The 21,677-nt window shown below is 42.3% G+C and overlaps 1 protein-coding gene across 4 annotated transcripts; it reads right to left on the bottom strand.

Moving 5' to 3' along the window:
• Window positions 1-378: 378 nt before the first annotated feature.
• Window positions 379-21,609, bottom strand: LOC100069318 (glutathione S-transferase A4-like). 4 transcript variants are annotated; one of them, XM_005603987.4, is made up of 8 exons: window positions 21,269-21,491; window positions 15,048-15,137; window positions 14,580-14,686; window positions 13,381-13,432; window positions 8,850-8,982; window positions 7,807-7,948; window positions 2,625-2,756; window positions 379-662 (listed from the first exon to the last, which is right to left on the bottom strand). In XM_005603987.4, exons 3-8 carry the CDS (start codon window positions 14,664-14,666, stop codon window positions 540-542), a joined length of 669 nt encoding a protein of 222 aa, XP_005604044.1. In that variant the 5' UTR covers window positions 14,667-14,686; window positions 15,048-15,137; window positions 21,269-21,491; the 3' UTR covers window positions 379-539. The 4 variants fall into 4 exon arrangements, with proteins under 4 accessions (XP_005604044.1, XP_070101777.1, XP_005604045.1 ...); XM_070245676.1 differs by having other exon boundaries at window positions 15,048-21,609; XM_005603988.4 differs by lacking the exon at window positions 15,048-15,137 and having other exon boundaries at window positions 21,269-21,493.
• Window positions 21,610-21,677: the final 68 nt, after the last annotated feature.

Below are 21,677 nucleotides of genomic sequence, written 5' to 3' on the forward strand. Positions count from 1 at the left end.
GAATAGGGGTGTCTAATTGTCTAAGATTTTTTTCAGGGTCTCAAAATGGTATTCCCTGGACATTGTCTGTCCCCCACATTTCCCCTTTGGATTTACTAGTGTCGGCCATCATCATGCTCCTGATTTGCCCTTTGCCCCCGTTTTTCTTTCCCAAGTCTTCAGCATCAGGGTGGGTGTTGGAGAGAACATGCCCCCTAAAGTCTCTGCTCCCTCTTCCCCCACTGGTGCCCATCTTGATGCAGATGGCAAGAACAGTGCCCTATGTAGGCCACCACCCTAAATATATCAGCCTCCGATTTATTTACACAGAACAGTGATTTCACAAAAGTTGTAACCATCCTCCACGACTGACAAGCTTAAAAAAATTTCACCCATCAGAACGGTTTCATATTGCATTTAATGAGATTTGTTATTGATGGCCATGTGGTTTTCTTCTTTCCAGACATTTTACTCCTAAGATCTACGGTTTGCTTTGATTGGCGGCACATGCTGATGCTGCGACTGGATCATTCCTGCTGCCATCACAAGGCCTGCAGCCATCACAACTGCAGAACGTTCCTGACTGTTTTCACATAGTGGCTATCCGGGGGCAGCTTCCTCTGACTCCCAGGCTGCAGGAACTTCTTAATTGTAGGAATGTTGCTGATTCTTGTTTTAAATGCCTAAAATGAGAAATGGTAAAATCAGGGCCTCAAGAAAAATCACAAGCTTCAAGAAAAATCAAAACTTTGTCATGAAAGGAGGATGTTTAGACTGGCAGTTTATGGAGCCCAGGGTGCTGAATTTGACTTAATCACTCAGCACATGTTGGCTGGATGTTCCTGGGAAGGGTAATACACTTGCTGGTGTGTTTAGGATGAGTTAAGCTATCTTATTAAAAATCATTGTCCGGGTCTGGCCCGGTGGTGCAGCAGTTAAGTGCGTACGTTCCGCTTCAGTGGCCCGGGGTTTGCCAGTTCGGATCCCAGGCATGGACCAACACACTGCTCATCAAGCCATGATGTGGCAGCATCCCACATACAAAATAGAGGAAGATTGGCACAGATGATAGCTTGGGGCCAATCTTTCTCAAGCAAAAAGAGCAAGATTGGCAACAGATGTTAACTTAGGAAACATAGGTTTCCAAGAAAAGAAAATTGATTATGTATATTATGGTACATCCCTGCAAGAAATATAAGCCATCAATTTAAAATGATATTATATATAAAGGGAAAGAGGAAGGTCCCTGTATTGACAGGGAAAGATCTCTAGAACGCATTGTTTGATTAAAAAAAAAGCCCAGGGCAGAACAGAATATATACTATTTTCTGTTTTGTGTAAAAAAAGTGAGGAAATAAATATATATTCACATTTCCTCATATCTGCATAAATAGGAACACTGGAAGGATACACAGGAAACTAATAAATGTGATTATGGACCAGCCCAGGGGCACAGTGGTTAGGTTCCCATGTTCCGCTTTGGCGGGCCAGGGTTCGCCAGTTCAGATCCCGGGTTCACTGGTTCGGATCCCGGGTGTGGACATGGCACCACTTGGCAAGCCATGCTGTGGTAGGAGTCCCACATATAAAGTAGAGGAAGATGGGCATGGATGTTAGCTCAGGGCCAGTCTTCCTCAGCAAAAAGAGGAGGATTGAAGCACATGTTAGCTCAGGGCTAATTGTCCTCAAAAATAAATAAATAAATAAATAATAAAAGTGATGATACAGGCAGGAAGGTGGGAGAGCCGTGGTGGGAATGAGATTTCTCAATTTATACCCTCTTTCTATAGTTCTGATTTTTCAGAAAGATGTGACGACTGCCCAATGAAAATAAAATCCAATAAAATGATATGGCAGAAGAATATTTGTTGACATGTAAATATATTTATGATCATTGAAAAAGATGTTAAAAGCAGGCCACGAAACAATACTTAGCATCACCTTATTTGGGGGAAAAAAATGTAAAATAATAGGTCAGAGTCTAATGTAACAACATTTGGCTGCTTAGGTCTTTTTCTTTTCTTTTTTTGGTTTATAGAAATGTCTAATTTAGGTTGTATATTGAATTTCTTTTGTAATAAGAAAAAATGCCGTTCTTAAACGACAAAACCTGTGGTCACCTATTAGATACAATGTTTCTAAGGAAGTGGAACAGAGGCCAGGCGAGGAGTGGCAGTGGCAGGATTCAGAGAGAGTGGCCTGAGGATGGGCAATGAAGCAAGAGGGAGGCAGCGCCACCCAAGCAGAAGCTCTGAACAATCGACAGACTTCGCGGGGGCTTTGGCATCAGAGTGATTGGGGGAGTGGGGTGCAGAGTTGTCTAGTGGGAGCTGGGGAGGGAAGCAACAAGGACAGACTTCTCAGCCTTGCTTCTTCAGGAAAAACCACTCAAAGCACTAAAACATGGAAAACACTAAATGCTTATGCTAGAAACCAAAATAACCTATTCTTTCTCCCTTCATGAGGTTTTATTTCCTCACGATCCTATAGTGTAAGGAAAAGAAAGTTATACAAATGAATAAAAGTAATGATTCTTAAAACGCTCTTCTGAAGTTTCTTTTGAGATTGACCTGGAGGCATATTTTGCTGAAGTCTTTGTCTCTATTCATTGCTTCCTGGGCTTTGTGTGGCTGTTCACACACTACCTTTAGCAGAGGGAAGTCAGAAAGAACAGAAGCATCGAGTTCTTCCACCATTAAAACAGCTTCTAACAGTTGTATGTCTGCCCAACTGAATTTGTTGCCAACAAGAAAATCCTCGCCATGGTCTTTCAAAATCTACAGAAAGGAAAATAGCAAAGAGTATCGAATAAATATAAAGACTATTTTGCTAGGTAAACACTTACAAAAGCACAAAATCTTTTGTACAGATCAAATTCACTCAAGAATTTTCTTCTTGATAATCTCCAAGAATGCTGACAAGGAAAGGATGAAACCAACACTCTTACACTTTGCTGTAAATTGGCACAATCTTTTGGGAAATTTGTTAGTGATTTTCTTGAGGTGTAAAGTGGTGGAACAGAGTTCTGTCTTGTAAGCCTGGAGCTGGTTAAGTAAAACTGTCCCCACCAGTAAGGGGAGACACAGAGGTCATGGTTAGCTAGAACCTGGCTATTACACCAGAGGTGGGAATATGTCACCAATGAGATGCCAGAAGCCCAAACCTGTGCCTTTCTACTACCCATTGAAAAGTGAATGTAAAAATTCCTCAAGTGCTGCTTTGAGTAGCAGATGCACAAATACGGACTGACTCCGTAAATAAGGAACAAGATAAATCCAGGACCACATTTCTTCCTGTGATACATACAAGAATAAAAATACATGTTAGTATGTGATGAGGATCAAGCTGCCCCAGGGAGAAGCCCAAGGGGTCCTGCCCTACATACTGATCTATATCAATCTCTGGGAAGCATAGGATGTCCTGATCTGATCCAATCTGATTCTTATCTAAAGTTATAGGACCACCCAATAACCAGACCCCACCCGCACTGATACCATTTTAACGACTTTTTTACATGATCTTTCCTTTGTCTTGTAAAGAAATAACTCACCTACCTACGCCTTGTAAGTTTAGCCCGACCCTCAACCCATTGCAGCTCTTACTGCCCATGGGTTCTGTCCCCATGCTACTCCATGCTATTCTCTGAATAAACGAGCACTACTGCCAGACCTTGAGAATGCAAGAAATCTTTCTTTCAACTCCTCGGCTTGCCGAGCCTGCATCAGTATGAATGAAAAAAATGTCAAGAATCAGTGAATTCTAGAGTATCCCAGCCAAGGAGTACTCTAGTAACTGTGAAGACTAAAACAGTCATGAAATATATCAAATACATCAAATATATGGTTATTCCTGCTGAAGACAAGCTCACTGCTACAAATTAAACATTATGTCATTTGTACATGAGACAACTCCTCCATGAGACCAAGGAAATAGTCTTACAAAAAGGGAGAATTTTGAGCCATAGAGCCAAAAATAAGAGTGAACTCTTTAAGGAGTTAAAAATGTTTAAAATGTTCAAAGAGATAAAGAAAAGAAAGGCATGTAGGAAAAATACGCATATGGATTTGAAAAGAATAGAAGCAAAAACTTTGAAATGAAATATACAAACAATATAAAAATACTCAATGGAGGGGCTGGCCCCGTGGCTCAGCGGTTAAGTTCCCACATTCCGCTTCGGTGGCCCGGGGTTTGCCGGTTCAGATCCCGGGTGCGGACATGGCACTGCTTGGCAGGCCATGCTGTGGTAGGCGTCCCACATATAAAGTAGAGGATGATGGGCACGGATGTTAGCTCAGGGCCAATTTTCCTCAGCAAAAAGAGGAGGATTTGCAGCAGATGTTAGCTTAGGGCTAATCTTCCTCAAAAAAAAGAAAAATACTCAATGGAGAAGTTGAAAAAGAATATCAGGCATTTGGCAGATAGATCTGAGGAAACCCACAGAAATAAAGATACTGAAAATATGAAAGAGAAGTTAAGACACACGGAAAACAGAATGAAGCTCCAACATGTATGTACCAGGAGCCCAGGAGGACAGCATAGAGAGAAGAGGGAGGGGCCAGCTGGGTGGTTAAGTGGTTAAGTGCATATGTTCCGCTTCGGCAGCCCCAGGGTTCACTGGTTCGGATCCCGGGTGCGGACATGGCACCGCTTGACAAGCCATGCTGTGGTAGGTGTCCCACATATAAATTAGAGGAAGATGGGCATGGATGTTAGCTCACGGCCAGTCTTCCTCAGAAAAAGAGGAGGATTGGCAGATGTTAGCTCAGGGTTAATCTTCCTTAGGAAAAAAAAAAGAGAGAGAGAGAACAGGGAAGAAGCCATCTTCAAGAGTTATTTGGTGGAGGAATTTCTTGAAATCTTTAAAAAGAGGGAGAATCTTCAGACTGAAAAGGAACTCCAAGCAGATTAATAAAAACAAATCCAGAAGTGAACACACTGCATTGAAAGTATATCAGATAAAGTCTAAAAAACATCAATACAGCACCACCAAAGGAAAAATAACCACACTAATAGCAGACTCCTAAACAGTGGCAATCAAGGCCACAAGACACTGGTAATAATATCTTCAAAGCATTAAGGAAAATAATTATTAATCTAGAATTCTATAACCATCTAAATAATTATTTAAGAGTAAAGGTAAAATGAAGATATTTTCTGACAGAGACTGAAAGAGCTAAACACTTACAGACCCTTCCTGAGAAAACTCTGAAAAATACTCTTCATGTAGAAGGAAAATATGCCCAGAAGGAAGCCAGGAGAGGCAAGGAGCAATGGTGAACAAAGAAATCCCTTAACACATCTACATAAGTCTTGACTATCAAAAAACAAAGGGTGCAGGGCTGGCCCAGTGGTGTAGTGGTTAAGTTCGCGCACTCTGCTTCAGCAGCCCAGGGTTCACAGTTTGGGATCCCACCATGCTGTGGCAGCATCCCACATACAAAATAGAGGAAGATTGGCACAGCTGTTATTTCAGGGACAATCTTCCTCACCAAAAAAAAAAAAAAAAAAAGACATTGAAGGAGTATAAAATCAAGTTGTATCTAAAATATTACTCAACAAAAACATAAAAAGAAGAAGACAGGAGAAGTTTGGAGGGAAGTTAAAGCCTTGTCTTATTGAGAGGAGGATAGTCACTCATAGTTTAAGAAAAAAATGTTTATCTTCCAAACCATTAGAAGAAAAATTGGGAATAAAGAAAATCTGATCAAGCTAACAGGACGGAGAAAAGGAGGGAAGGGAACGGCAAAGAAAAGCTTTGTATTTGCAAACAGAAAACAGAATAAAATGAAAGAAGTAAATGTAAATATATTAATAATGATAAAACATTTGTCTATATGACTCGAAAATATAGGGTTGATTGAAAAAAGGAATTGGACAATAAACTTACAGTATGGTACTGTGTATGTAAAAATGTTTTAGGATCCACTTATGTAAAAATTTTTTAAACAACCCAGAGCCAAGTCTCTGTTTTAAAAATGGACAGCACTAATCTGCGTCAAATTCCTAAAAGTGGTTGCCTCAGAGAGGGAGAAAGGAAGGGATATAATATTTGGGTACAGTCCAAAGGAGATTTCAGCCATCCGTATAGATTTGTTTTAAGGAGACAAAAAACGTTTATAAGCAAGAAAACAAAAGTATTGACATTTGTTAGTATCAAGTGGTAGGTTCTGCTTTCGAAAATATTTAAAATAATAGAATAACAGGTGGAATTATCTTCAGTATAAGTGGATCATACAAAAATCTGAAAGTAAATAAAAATTTATTATAGTGAAAAGACTGGAAGGAAATACATGAAAATAACTGACATTTATCTTTTGGTGGTAAGAGTAGTAGCGATTTATTTCTTTCATGTTCTACATTTCTGTATTGTCCCCTTTTTTATATAATGAGTATCTGCTTCTCATAAAGTACTTAATAAATAAATAGTATCCTAACATTATTTAAAGAATAAAAACAGGAATAAAAAAATTAATAAACTCATTGGTCTCCTTTGAAGATGCCAGATAACTAACACATTTTGAAAAGTGGTGAATAAAAAGTAAAAAAGCATTTATCCTCCTTTCCTATATCAACCATACCCCAGGGTGACCAAATATATTATGTGGGGAAGATTCATTGTGTTGAAAGTATTCCAGCTAATAAGTGAAAAGAGACTAACAGGATTGGGATGTGAACAATTTGCACCCACTAATAAATCTGTGGGTCTAGACATTGATCATCAATCATGTTAACGTCACAAGAAGAGTGACAACCAGACAACGTGTGCTTTCCGATGACCTACGCAGCACTCCCTGTGAAAGTCTGGCCTAAATCATCAAACCTGAACCTGACCAAGCTTCTAATTCTAATTTCCAGTTGACAGGAAACCTAGAGAATAAGTGTGTATGTTGCAATTGGTAAAATCCTAGACTGTGGGAAACTGGATACGACAAATGCAAGAGGAAAAAGAGAGAGCAAAGAGACACCTTACAGATGAAAAGAGGCTGAAGACATGTAACTGACTAATTACAATGAATGAACTTGAATTTGATCCTGATTTGAACAAACAAGTGATTTTAAAAGTCTTGGGAAGTACCGGATCAGGCACACAGATTTCAAAGGCTGTGCTACGATAAAGCACTCTTTAGCTCTATAACTTTAACTCTGTGACTCAAATAATCATATTAATTTTTTTAGATGGAAGGTGTTTCAACAACATTGTACATTGTTCCCAAATAAACACGAACTCCTTGAGCTTGTCTAGTACTGTGAGGTCCTAGCAGAACCCTTAATTATAGTTATTAAGTGATCATTGTTTCCCCAGGCTAAGACTGAAGATAAATACCACAGAATTCTTTTGCCCTGCAAACATTTAGCTACGGAACTCTGTGCTAACTGACTTTCTCATCATGTCACAGGCTGTCCTTTAGTGTCTGGAACCTCACAAGATGTACGGACGGGACTTTTGTAATTAGTATTCACTCCAAGACGACTTCAGAAAAACTGTAGCTTTAAGAGACTTCGTCTTTTACATGAGCCATGATTAGTCTACAGTATTAAACCCAAAGAAATATCTGACGGACGCAGTGAATTGGAGGTGGTGAGGCCTTGGGCTGATGGCTTATTTTAAAAATCAGAATAGAAATGCCGTATCCTTTCATTGAACTTGGTTTATTGCAATCCTGTCTTGTTGGAGGTTCCATAATTATGCATGTCTGGAATCCTTATTTAAGTTTTGGTCCAAATGCAGTAAAGCTCTAACATTGCTTCTGTCTTTTCAGACATTCACTCTTTAAATATTCTTATCAGTAACAGAAAATGTAAAAGTCCCAGAACCTTATAGCTTACCTTTTCAAAGGCAGGGAAGTAACAAGTTTTAGCTTTCTTCACGACTAAAGCAAGATTCTCCTCTTTCTCCCCAGGGGTTTTAAATGCAGCCAGAGCAATCATCATCATGAGGTCCAGGGTGCCATCAGCGTACATGTCGACCCTGACAAGTCAACATGGGACTCTCATTCCGAGAGGAATCTTTGAGTATGGAGTTCCCTAATCTGCCACTTGTATGGTATAAATGGATATTGGGGCAAATAACTTGATTCCCTCTCCCCCAAGCTTCCATGCTTAGGAATGATTTCTGGAACCAGTACCAGCCAGGAGACCACGGTACAGTAGGGTCTCTGGAAATGTTTATTGAAAAAAGGAACATGTGAAAGGATTGAGTACCTCTAAGTTGAGGCCTTGTGTGCTTTCCCTCTCTCTCTTAGAACCCTGCCTAGCTGCCACGAGAACAAGCTCAGGATGAGAGAATGAGAAACACATGGTCCATTTGCCGCCCAACCAATCATCAGCCAATAGCCAAAACCAGAGCCTCGTGGCTGACTACTAGTTGACCAGACATATGAGTGAGACCAGCCAGGATAAGTCAACCCTGGCCCAGATATGCTGACCACCCAGATGACTCATAGTCTGGGGAGCAAAAAGAAATGCTTGCTGATTTAAGTCACTGTGTTTCAAGAAGATATGTTATACGGCATTATTTGTGGCCGTAGATCGTTGCTACAATGCTCAATATGTATTTGTTTGCTGAGTCATTCATGTCTACCTTCATGCAGAAAAGTTTACCAGGTTATCTTATGAGAAGACATTTTCTTAGGAGTGAGGGGAGATTATGAGAATGTTGACTGCAAACCCCTAGGAGGGGAGATCTGGAGTATTTATTCAGAGCTCTGCACAAGACATGCCGGGTGTAGCAAGGTCCTCTCCCCTGTGTTCATTCCTCTTGCCTCCTCCCCTCAGTCCAGGCTGAAAGGCTGCACCTGAACTAGGTCTTAGCTGGTGTAGGATGACAGAGCCTGGAAAAGAATCAAGTAGAGGCGTGAACACTCTGGTACCTGACTCTCTCCTTCAGGTCTTTCCCATACAAGTCATACTTGGCAGCAAGGTAGCTGAGGATGGCTTTAGTCTGTGTCAGCACCATTCCGTCCATTTCAACCAGAGGCACTTGGCCGAAAAGCAGGCGTCCATCTATGGTTCAAGCAAAGAGAGGTTGAGATGCTCTCCTTCCCTGGCTGTGGTGAGCCTGCAGGAGGGTTCACTTCTAATTTCATTGAGTGATTTCTAGTTTCATCCAAAGTGGGGAGTTAAAGGGAGCAAAATGGCGGGGTGAGCTGACCCGGGATTCTCTCCCCTCCAAAATACAACAAAAGATTGGAAGAACTGAATTTCAGAGAATAAACATAATGCCAGCTCGTTAGAGACCTACAATACCAAGAAGGAGGAGATCATAAACCTAGCTTTACACCTTCGGAGGCACCGGAACGGTAGGAGAGAACATTGCTCCCTCCCCTAGAGTCTGCGATCGCTGCGGCCCGGGTCGGGAAGGAGCGGGGGAGGGGCCACGCGACCGGGGGATCATCCAGGACTCCTACCGCTGATTCAGTGGAGACCCGCTGACGGGGGTAAGCTTCCGTCCGCGGGGACCCTATAAATCAAGGGCCTCGGGAGACCAGAGAACAGAACTCATCTGAACCCAGACTGGCGCGTGTAACAACCCCTCCCCCACAGCAAAGCCAGTGGGCGCAGCCATCTTGCTCCAGGGCGGAGAGCTAACACGCCGCTCTCGACCCCCATCTAGTGGCGACAGGCTGTAACTGCAACTGAATTCTACCACCATGAGAAAAACCACTCCTCTACCATCCAGCAATTTATAAAAGCCCCAGACCAGAAGGAAAACAATAAAAACACAGAATTAAGTCCTGAGGACTTGGAATTAGGTAAACTAAGTGATAATAAATTCAGAGCTGCTATAATCAAAAGACTCAATGAGGTAGAGAGAAAGAGAAACAAGCTGAGTTCTGGAGTTACTTCACAAAAGAGATTGAAATCATAAAGAAGAATCAAACAGAATTACTTGAGATGAAAAACACAATGGACCAGATAAAACAGAATACGAATTCCCTGAATGCCCGTGTAGACAATATAGAGGAGCAAATCAGCATAATTGAGGACAGACAGGCTGAATGGCGCCAGACAGAGGAAGAAAGAGAACTAAGAATTAAAAAAAATGAGGAAAATCTCCGAGAGATAATGGATTCAATGAGGAGTAAGAACATAAGGATCATAGGAATTCCCGAGAATATGGAAAAGGAAAATGGAGCAGAAAGTGTGCTTAACGAAATTATTGAAGAGAACTTCCCAAATCTAGGGATCAACAGAGAAATGTGTGTAGAGGAGGGTTTTAGATCTCCTAGATTTGTCAGTGTAAAAAGACCCACCGCAAGGCACATAATAGTAAAGTTGGCAAATAGGAATGATAAGGAAAGAATACTCAGGGAAGTAAGGGAAAAAAAGAGAATAACCTATAAAGGAGCCCCTATCAGACTGTCAGCGGATTTCTCTACAGAAACCCTACAAGCTAGGAGAGAATGGAGTGATATATTCAAAGCTTTAAAGGATAAAAACCTTCAGCCAAGAATACTCTATCCAGCAAGAATTTCCTTCAGATATGAGGGAGAAATTAAATCTTTTCCAGACAAACAAAAGTTAAGGGAATTTGTAACTAAAAGCCCTCCATTACAAGAAATCCTCGAGAAGGCTCTCATACTTGAAAAAAGAAAAAAGGGAGAAAGGGGACACAAGCCACAGACTAGGGAGACCGATGGATAGAACCAGAACAGGATAGCAAATATTCAACTATAGCATTAGGGTAAAAATAAGGAAACTACCAAAACAAGGACGATCTTAGCACTCTAACTACAAATTAATAAGACGAGCTGGAATAAAAAATGAAAATAATTATTTAGGAGGGCAAGAGCAAAGGGTCTAAATCAGTATTGGTCGAGTAAGTAAGAGACCACCAGAGAACAGACTATATTATACACAAGATTCTAAATACAAAGTGGGGAGTTAGAGACTCCAGCTGTTGAGGAAATGCCGACCATTTGCTTCACAGAAAATCTGAGATTTTCTTGATGGTTTCATGCATTTTTATGGGTTGGTTAATCGTGATCATTTAAGGCTTTCTACATTTACTATGATTATGTCATAGTATAGGCGCTCTGGTTCCCAAAGTTTAGGGTCAATAAGAATCATCTGGGGGAGCTACATTGTTAAAAATACTCACCCTATCTCCCAGATGTCCTGATTCAGGGGTAGAGTAAATTCTTTAAAAAATCTGAATCTTTAAAAAGTACAAGAGGTATCAGTCTAGGTCTGCACAGCATCAGGACATCACAGCAAGAACGCTGGCAAACTTGGGTCTGAATGCCAGGTTTAGCCCTTTCCAGCCATGTGACTTTTAAGCAAATGACTTATCTGAGCTTCAGCTTCCTTTTCCCTAAAATATTAATAATATCTACCTAGCAGGATTTTAAAAGGATGAAATGAGAAAACATAAGTAAAACATCACATACCATCAATAACCAATGTTCAGTAAAATCAAATTCTCTTCTTGGTGAGTGACTGCCTATACGAATAATGCATTCAAAGACACCCTACAAATAGTGCTCTTCTCATGGGATCTTGAGGAAATGAGCAGGCTTTTCATTTCATTCACACCTGTGCATTCTGAGAATAAGGATCTTTACCCAGACTAGGAATCAGACCTCACCAGTGCATTGGCAAAGGCCACAGTTAATTTCCCCAACATCCTCTACTGCTCCTACCTGACTCAACGAGAGGCAGTCAAAGATGGTGGGAGAATACCACTGAGGAACCCGTGACAGCTTTCCAGGGAGCCAGGGACCCTGTCTAGCTGGATGACTTTAGGCAAGTCTCTGACTTCCATGAGCCTATTTTCTGATCTGCAACAGTATCTGTCCTGCCCATCTTACTGCGTTTCTTCGAGTAAGAATAAGATCAAGCTTGTGATCGTGCTTTGGAAATACCAGTACTATTACTAATGGAGAGACTGCAAAACCGCCATTGCCTAAAGGTATTTCTACCTTTGTTCAATATTAAACGAGCATCTGAAGCTGAGCTCTGTGCTGCTGCTTCAGAGTGATGCAGACATCCATTAGAAATGACCCCTGCTTGTAGGAGCGGACGAGCTTCTTCAGATGGATTTTTTTAAAAAATCTCAGGTCAAGAGTACAGGAAAGGATCTTTGAGATGATTTAGTTCAATTCGTTCATATTATAGACGACAGTACTGTGGAGGCCAAGGGAGGCAAATGTGACTTCCCAAACTCACACAGTTGGGGGAAAGCCAAGCCAACGGAAGTGGGCCTCCTGACTCCTGGTCCAGTGCTCCCTTGCGGTCCCTCTCTGCCTCCTGTTCACAAACAACAGTAACGCCCAGGAGGGCGTCCCAAGCACGACAGCAGCATCATAGACTCAGGAAGGGGTGGAAGATTTCAGAGGCTGTTAGAGAGCACTTCCTAACGGAATGATCATGAGAGAGTTTACGGAGAGACAGTCATTTATTGATTCAATACATATGTATTTAACCCCTACCATGGACAAGTGACTGTCCTTGTTTGGGATGGAGTCGGGCAGAAACAAAGAGGAAGGAGAGCTTCATGGGGATTTCAGATAATAAAGTTCCTGGACAAGAATTGAAGAAGGAGTAAGTGGGCCTTCCCCATTCAATGAGATCTACTGGTACATTGCAATATAGGAAGATAAAGATTATTTTTACTTTATGGTCAGGAGACAGGATGTAGACAAGCTAAAAGCCTTGCCCAAAGTCATACAGTTTATAAACGGCAGATCTGCTGACTAGTATTCGAATGTCTTTCTTAAAAAATAATTTGTGTTAATTTCATGACTGTTTATCAGCAAAAATGAGGACACCCAGGTTTCCTTAGATAAGGAAAATAACATTATGGTCGTTAGGAGTTTAAGAAGTACCATGAAAGTACTAGTCTTTTCTCTAAGTGTGAGAATTTTTTCTGAGGAATTGTAAAGACTAAGAACTACTGCCTCGATCCAAATTTAATAAAATTTCTACAGTCTTGATTCTACAATTGTGACCTGATAAAATGCTTGCTGTTAATCTATTAAAACCACCAAGAACAAGTGGATATGAATCATGAGAACTGGAGAATATCTTAGGTAAAATTCCCTTCCTTCTGTTCCCTCCCCTCCAACCCACTGGATCATTATTTAAGAATTTTTAAAGATTTCTTCGGTGGGATGGGGAGTATTGAACCAATTGGCACTGGGTCAACCCATGCCATCCTATCTAGTTGAGGCCAGCGTCATACCTACTTGATAAGCTTTTACGAAGGCTAAGGAGACATCGCAGATGACAAATTTAGCTCTGTGCCAGGGACACAGCAAAAAGTCAATGTCAGCAGTCACACTATTCGCCTTTTTAATAGTTGTCACTCTAGAGCTCTGTGTTCTATAATGAAATGAATACTTCCTAGAAACAAATTTCATTTTTTCCCCATAAGATAACATTGAATAAATGTAGGCTCACCCTTCTGCAACTTCTCGTATTGTTCTCTTGTTTCAATAAATTCTTCTTCAAACTAGATAAAGGATAAAGACATTGTTATCACTTACAGGTCCTCAAAAAGAGAAAGAGAAAGAGAGAAATGCCCACGATATAAAATGCCCAATGGCTTCCTGCATGAAAATTTAAAAGGATTCACAAAACTATCAACTACCACATAGCTGAAAATGCTGACAGAGTATGTGTTTAGATTAGCTTAGACTAGCATGAGATTGGCACCCCTTTTTGGTTTTTGTCAACTTAAAGGATATCCCCAAGCCCCCATCCACATTTCTCCTTTTCTTCACCTCAACTCTTCCCTCTCTCCAAACTCTTGTCCTTTTCTCCAACTTCCCCATTGACCCCTCCTCTTTCCTTTCCTCTCTTTTCTTTCTTCTCTCTGTTCTGTGTTATTCTCCCTCCATATCAAGACAAATTAAATTTCTCTTTAATGCTCACATATTCAATGAAAGGGATCCAAGGATCATTACCCAGGCGGGGTTCTCATAATTTATTGATGGAGCTTCTAAAACTTTTGTGTGAAAGAGTGACTTTTTCCTCCCCTAAACCTTGAGATGGGGGTAGGATCAGGTGAACAAAAGAAAGAAGGTAATGAATCCTTGTCCTGGAGGAGATGACATTCAAACAGGAAAAAGGAGTCTACACCTGCATGAAACAAAACAACTTGAAAGCACTTGTGAAAATCTATGGAAAAGTCAGTGGAGAGGGAATTGAGAGTTAAACAAAGAGCTCCATGGGGCAGCCCTTTCAGAGGAGGGTTCGAGGGGAGGCCAGACTGCAGCCACGCCTAAGTCTCCAGTTGGCAGCCACAAGTAGAACAAGACTGAGGAGCCAAGGCAGAGGTGAAAAGCCGCCGGGAAATCAGCTGGTCCCATTGAAGAGGAAGCTCCAGATGTGGGTCTCCTCTCTCTCCTTTGTCTTACGATCCACCATGATCTTACCAGCCCCTACAAAGCTTCCATAACGCCTCTCTAGGCTCTACCTTCCAACCCCTCCTTAAACAGAGGAGTATTATCCCTCCTTCAACTCTTACCAAAGAAGACTGTTGGAAAGGGAAAGAGTGGGTACAGTCTGAAAGCATCCTCCTGAACTTTGAAGGGGGAAGAGGACCACTTCAATCTCTCCCAAATTACCCTCCTTACTTTTCCCAATCAGGAACCGACCTCCACTCCAGCTGCGGCCAGCAGCCAGCGGATTGACTCCATCCTGCCCCTGCCACGAAAGTAACAGAGCTTGGGCTTGGCCGCCATGACTCCTGGCTCGAGGTCTTCTGAAGGGCAAAACAGGAAGAATATGTTTAAAGAACAAATTAACACACACTGTATGGTGTGTCTCCACTTATAACAACTCTAAGACAGGCAAAACAAAACTATTATTTGGGAAGGCATACACAGGGGGCAAAACTATGAAGAAAAGCAAGAAAATAATTATTCCAGAAGCAGGATGCTGGTTATGTCTAGTGAGGAGAATGGAGGTTGCGATTGAAGAGGAGCATGGGGGCTTCTGGAATGCTAATAATGTTCCATTTCTTAATCAGAATTAGTAATTAGTCTTTATAATTAATATTTAAGCTGTACATAAATGGTTTACACTCTCCTGTACAATTTAAGAAAAAAGAAAGAACAACCTACATCTATCAAAGTGTTCTGTAGATTTGAGAGATTGCCTCTGATGTTTTGAGAAAGGAACCAGGAGTTACTATGATGGTTTCACGGATGTCCCTGCAAAAGAAAATCTTTTTTAACAGTGGCAAGGAGCTGGGCCTGCTTGGATGGAAATGTTCGGTGGGAATTGGGAACTCTTTCATTTCTGTCACAAAATCTGAGTGCTGGGACAAGCACAGACGCAGACCTAGACAGGACCACCTGGCCGCCAAGAAGCTGCGTAACCTTAGGCCCATTCACTAAACCTCTGTCCGCCTTCACGCCCTCAGCTGTAACTGGAGAGCATTACCCCCGGGGACCCACAGTGTTTCAAAGCGAGTACAGCCATAATGAAGCGAACTAATAGTACTTTCTACCTCCTTGTCACAAGACCCACAGAAAGCCCACAAGCCTCCAGAAATCTGTTTCTAAGCAGTGGTCCCTTCAAATGCAGGCTGCATGGTCTTTCTTCTGTCTGGTTATTCTCTTAGTGATTTGAAACCCAAAGAGATTAAAACTCTCAGCTCTAGACAGCCTTCAGGAGATCCGTACCTCACACGGCTACTGTCATGACTCGGAGGCTCCAAAAGACACTGTATTTATCCTAAAGACCCAATCAAGAGTGAGGAACGAACACCGTGCCTGGCGCCCTGATAGTGAAATCTCTCAGACAAAAGGAGCGGCAGCAAGATGCCACCCTAAAACGATCAAGAATGGGGCAAGCTTCTTGCTGGCACCACAGACTCAACACTCAAAGGGCAGCAGCGATACGGGCCCTCGGAGGTGTGGGACTAAACCGGACAAGTGGTCAGAGTCTGCGGACCAGAGAGGAATGTAGCATTTTCCTTGGAGGTGGGGGGCAGAGTCTCCGGGTGAGGGGGGAAACTGTGCTCCTTGGGGTGTAACCTCCTGAATGCGGGTTCATAGCTGAGGGAATGAACGCTGAGAAAGCTGAGGGTGCAGGTGTGGTTCTGGCCCCTCTCACTTACAGCCTCCTCTGTGCCAGGCACGGGATCCACATTATGTCCTCAAACGGAAATAAGGGGTGTGACTATCCTCATCTTTCAAAGGCAGGGGGCTCTGGGCTTTAGAGTTGTGAGTCCTCTCTCGTACAACCTCATTCCATTGCTCTCCACCCCAGTCTCTTCATCCTTAAAATGAGGGGATGGTTGTGCTGCCCACCTCCGAGGGTTACTGTGAAGGCCCAGGATGGAATAAAGTAATAGAGAAGATACGTACCACAATATCTGACCCATATCAAGTGGGTCACGCTTCTTTAAAGGATGAGTGGATTTACTGCTTTCTTAGAGTGTTTATGCTAACATTGGCTTGTCCATTCGTTTTATGTGATTTGTAAGTGATTGTTGCAAATGCAATTGAAATCTGTAAAAGGGAGCTAAAACTCTGGTAATTTGACTTGGACTCAATATTGTAATACAAAACATGTAAAAAGTAAAATCTGGTGTGACTTTTGCCTTTGTTTTGTGATTATGAGCATAAATGGAGCATTTTTGTAGCTCGCTGCTGTGTGGAAGCGTATTTTGGAATTTTATGTAACACCTTTGCACCCACCAGTTTCCTCCACTTCACTTCTGCCCGAACCTTGCACATTCTCAAGGCACATAGGAGACTGAAGGCAGTAACTTTGGGATCTGGAGCTGGATTACAAGGGACAGGATCACTCCCCACCCGGCCACCACCTCCAACGCTTCCCTGGCGCCAACAGAGCCCTAGAAGAGCAGAGTGAGGATGAAGGAAACCCCGCCTCAGGTCAACAGGACCGTGGTCTGCAATGCCCCTTTTCCAGTCTGAAAGAAGGAAACTGTGTTCTCTTGTTGGTAATAACCAGCCTCTAGAAGGATAACTAGTCACTCCTTCTTGTAAAAATCTGTACAAATGTTTGTGTGCCCCATAAATCGCTGGCTTTGGCCAAGCAGCCCCCATTCTCCATCTCTCGGCCTCAGCTGCGTGGCCTTCTAAATTGGGCTCTCAGATGAATGCTGGAGGACCCAACTGGAGCTTGTTAAAAGATCCTCAGCAGGACGTAGTCCCTACCCCAACCCCTTCCAGGAGGAGCTGTTCATTCTAGAATAGCTGAGGGCACAGAGGGAGCCCAATACCTCTTACAGTCTCACACTCCAAAACCAACTGCTCCCCCTGGATCCTACACTGCAAAACTCTGACGAGGTGGCAAACTCCTGAAGGCAGGGGCACGTCTTAGTTCTTCCATCTGCTGTGGAAACAATCCAATGTTACCCCAGACACATGGTGGCTGTTACCTCCACGTGTCACTGAGATACCAGTTCCCAGACTTGTTAAGATTTTTGTGTTCAATCTTCCATTCTTTCTATCAACATCATTTATGGAGCTCCTACTATGGATAGCATACTAGGTTCTGCACTCCAGGCATTCATAGATAAATAACATGTAGCTCCCGCCATCAAAACCCTTACAAACCTTATACCTGGTGATGGAAACATCCAGACTATCAAGAGGTAAGTCAGAAGGAAATGTGTTTAATGAAAATACAATGTGGTATTACAGAAATTGAACAGAGCCTTAAGGAATGGGTATATAGTCACACACCACATAATGATGTTTCAGTCAACCATGGACCACATACAGAATGGTGGTCCCATAAGATTAGCACCAGCTAGGTGTGCAGTAGACTACACCATCTAGGTCTGTGGAAGTACACTCTATAATGTTCACATAATGACAACATCACCTAACGATGCATTTCTGAGAACATATCCCCATCATTAAATAACACATGACTGTATGAAAGTATGTTTGTTTGTCTGAGCCCCACCCCTCCCTGTCCCATGGCATTATAGGTTAAGGGTCTAAACCAAGTCCTTTAATCCTTTTTCCTTGACCTCCAATGAATTTAAACAAAGATTTGGATAAACCACAGCTTGGTAATACGGAAGACCAAGTCTAATTACGCTTCAAATAGTAAACCCAATTAATCTCATTGTTAAAAAAAGTAGATTGTCAAAGCTTAAAAGAACAGGTGCAATGGAAAAATTCATTCCGTCCATGGAAAATGAAGCAGCAGGGAACAGAGGAGCTGTGCTTTCTGATTTCACCCCAAATGCAAACGCTGTGAACCCAGCTCCTGGAAGACCCAGGACCCAAGTGGGCAAGCTGAGTACAAGCTCATGCCCATCGCTGCAGCTCTCCTTTCTGTGCCGCTGATTTTGGCCAACAGGTGTGTCCCAAATTAAAAAAACCTGGTTCACCAGGAAGGCTGCCCGCCTGGGTCTGATGACACTGGGAATGGAGTCCCACCTCTCACTTCTCCTGGGTGCAGCTTCACCTGAGGCGAGCAGTGGGCTGCACTCCCCCACCCAGAGCCCAGGGACTCATGGCCAAGGGGGGTGAGCAGAAAGCAGTGATGATGACTTTTGGATAGTCAGAGCGTGGTCCTTGGGTAACAGGTATGCCCAAAATCTTTTAGAAAATGTGGAAGAGCATGTATCTGAGTTAGACCCTGGATACCAGTAAAAACAAAGACCAAGGTTCAAACTTCAGCTCTACCCCTCACTGGAGCAAGCTTTTTAACCTCTCTGCGCCTCAGTTTCCTCACTGGTACACCAAGGCTGATAGTTCCTAATTCATTTTGGTCAGTTTTGAGGTGGAAATAAGACAAAGTGTGCAAATTGCTAAACACAGTAAGGACTCAAAAAATGCCCCCCACACACGCACACACACAGATGCACACACACATCTTTATCTCAAGATCGCAACAACATTCATACGTGGGAAAAGAAGTCAAATTTGCTTCTGAAAGGAGTGGAAGGTATTCTCCGGAAGTGTGACTTGGGTCCAGCAACATTCTCCCCTGGGAGCTGGTGAGACACGCGGGTTCAGTCCCTGGGCCACATCTACTGAATCAGAGTCTGCCTTTCAGACAAGATCCCCAAGTGATTCACTTGCACAGGAAAATAAAGTTTGAGAAGCTGGGTCTAGAGTGAAAACAACTCAGCTGCACCTGGGGACTGCGTGCGTGGCCCTGGGTTTTTCTTCCCTGGGGAATGCTGAGCAGGCACAAATTGCAGCACAGGTTTAACAAGCAGGAAAAGCAAATGGTGAAGTGCTGGAGTGTGTGTGGCTAAGAACAGAGAAAGGGAAGGGGAGAGGGATTTGGGGGGAATTATAAGTAAATTCCCCAGGTAAGATCATTTTTATTGACCCCTTATTAAGAGAGGAATTCCTATGATGTGAGGCCTTCGATTTCCAAGTTTCACAAAGTGCCAGACATGTGGGTTCCAGCGCGTGGGGAGACCCAGACTACACCTCAGCTTCCCAAACTGTAAAACGAGGAGTTGGTTCAGACTCCGATAATCTCCTTCGTTTCTTCCAGTTTTAACAATCTTTCTGATCTTGTTTCTCTTCCCTTGTCTTCATTCTTTGCCCTCTGTTCCTAGCTGCTGAGCACCCATGTTAAGAAAGCAGCCAATTATTGGGGGGAGTGGGGGTGAAATTCTACTGACAACGTTAACTGTCATTCTGGATAATTTAAGCAAAACAACACACATTTTTCTCGATTTCAGTTAGAGCAGGCTTCTACTGAATTTTCTAGATAACGGAAATTTCAAGGGGTTCATTTATGAGGTTGCCAGTTTTAGCAGATGTTTGGGGCCAGAATACAAGATGTCAATTTTAGATCCATTATCAATAGGAATATCCTTAAGGTTCTCTTTGGTTTCTCTAATGGATCAGAATGGCCTATCAGAATGGATCACAACCAACAGACCAAAATTTGTCACTGAGACAAAAAACCCTCCCACAGAACCCTCTTTTCCTCATAAAATTTAATTCTGCTAGTTTGGAGAGATGAGAGCATTTGAGGTCTGAGTACATAATGCTTCAGAGAAGAACGTGTTGAAGCTGGAAGACAGCAATATTAACAGTAGAACAAAGACTTTCAGCGTAGCTCTGAAGGATACCTTACATATAGCTTTAAAGTTACATCCCATTTTTAATTGATTACATATGATTTCTCTTCTATTTTTCTAACATATGACACATTAGCAAAATATTTAATTAGCTGGATTTGACAGGTTATCGGGGAAAATCTCCTACATGGAACTAGCCCCTCCAAAAAAGAGCTCAGGTATTTATCGGACATTCTTACACACAAACAGCAGAACATTCCTTGGTGGGGAGCGACTAGGCGTTACTGATGTAACAAGATGATTAAGGCAGTTGCTCGATTCCAAGCTCATATGGGAAGCGTCTTCTCCAGAGAGCCCTATATTTCAGTTTCAGAAACTAAATTTCCTTCCCATTAGAGTCTAATGGATTGATTCATGTTCCCAAAACCCAGAAGAGGGTGATTTATATGCCCAAGGCCTACAAACTTACTTAAGTCAAAAATATACCTGAGTCGACGTAAACTATTATGAACTCAAAGTAAAAAGAATTTTTTTTAAATATATATATACCTGAATCAAGAAAGAGACTTTCATCTACCCAGGTCATTGAGGCCGCTTGGTGAGTTACCACAAAGTGAGTCACCACACGGCCCGTTGCTGTTTAAAGAATGGGACAAGTCCTACAAAAACCTGTCAGGGCTTGACTGAGAGACTCCTGCTTTTCAACTGGGCACAGCCCCCTGGAGATGCAGGACCCCAGAGGAAGCCCCCAGTGTCAGACCATTTGGATTAAATCTTCCAAACACACATGGAAAAGATACTACATGCAGGAGATTTAATTGACCCTTGGGCATCATGGCACAGAGTGAGCGGTTCACAGTTCTTTTCAACTGTGTACAAAAATATGAGATTTGCTTGAGGAGGAAAAAATGTAATGGCTCAAAAATTATAAAGGTTTAAATTCTACTAAGCATGTTCTGTCAACCAATCAACTAAAACACCATTTGACTCTTACACACGAATTTCTGAAATTACATTTAGTGTGTGATATGGGTGTGGGGGCATTTCAATGTCTGATGTTATGCATATCATGCATAGGCAATGAAAACCTCCAAAAGGCCTCGTCTAGATTTGCTATCTCGTTTTCATTTACGGACCTACTTGGCAGAAAAAAGACCCGGTCCTTTTATTTGATATGGGCAAGTTTAGAAATAATAGTCATTAAATTAATCCCAAAGTTAAAACAACTGCCGACTATAAACTGTAAATTTGGCCACAAAAATCCCACCAAGCCCAAAAAGAGAACACAAGAACTTCTCCACTCACCTTCTCTCTGCCTTGCTCTCGTCTGGAGTGCTGTGGGCGCATTAAGCGAGGATTTACAGCCTTTTTCTTTCCAATTGAAAGCTTTGCGCAATCAAGGGATTAGCCAATAAGAATTCCAGTCTGTACACACCTCTGGAGCTTCGCTTTACATCCATTGTTTGTGTATTAGACAGCACATCAAGTTACAGAAGCAAGACGAAAGCAAAATTTCCAGGCTCACTGAACAAATATTTACTGAGTACCACTCTGTGCGAGGCATTGTTTTAGGCCCTGGCTCTCCAAGGGTAGACACAAGAGACCCATTCCTGCACCTGTAGTGCTTACATTCTAGGGTGGAAGACAGGCAGGATAAACATATAAACAAATAAATGCAGTGTGTCCAAGGTAATAATAGCAACAATGTACCAGA

The sequence above is a fragment of the Equus caballus genome, chromosome 20 (genome assembly GCF_041296265.1).
Source record: "Equus caballus isolate H_3958 breed thoroughbred chromosome 20, TB-T2T, whole genome shotgun sequence".
In the NCBI taxonomy this organism is placed as follows: domain Eukaryota; kingdom Metazoa; phylum Chordata; class Mammalia; order Perissodactyla; family Equidae; genus Equus; species Equus caballus.

Coding starts and splice junctions, on each gene's coding strand:
- LOC100069318 (XM_070245676.1), bottom strand. CDS start 14,666: ATGGCGGCCAAGCCCAAGCTCTGTTACTTTCGTGGCAGGGGCAGGATG. Junction 8,983..13,380: donor ATACGAGAAGTTGCAGAAGG/GTGAGCCTACAT, acceptor CTTGAACCATAG/ATGGACGCCTGCTTTTCGGC. Junction 7,949..8,849: donor GACCTGAAGGAGAGAGTCAG/GTACCAGAGTGT, acceptor TTGACTTGTCAG/GGTCGACATGTACGCTGATG.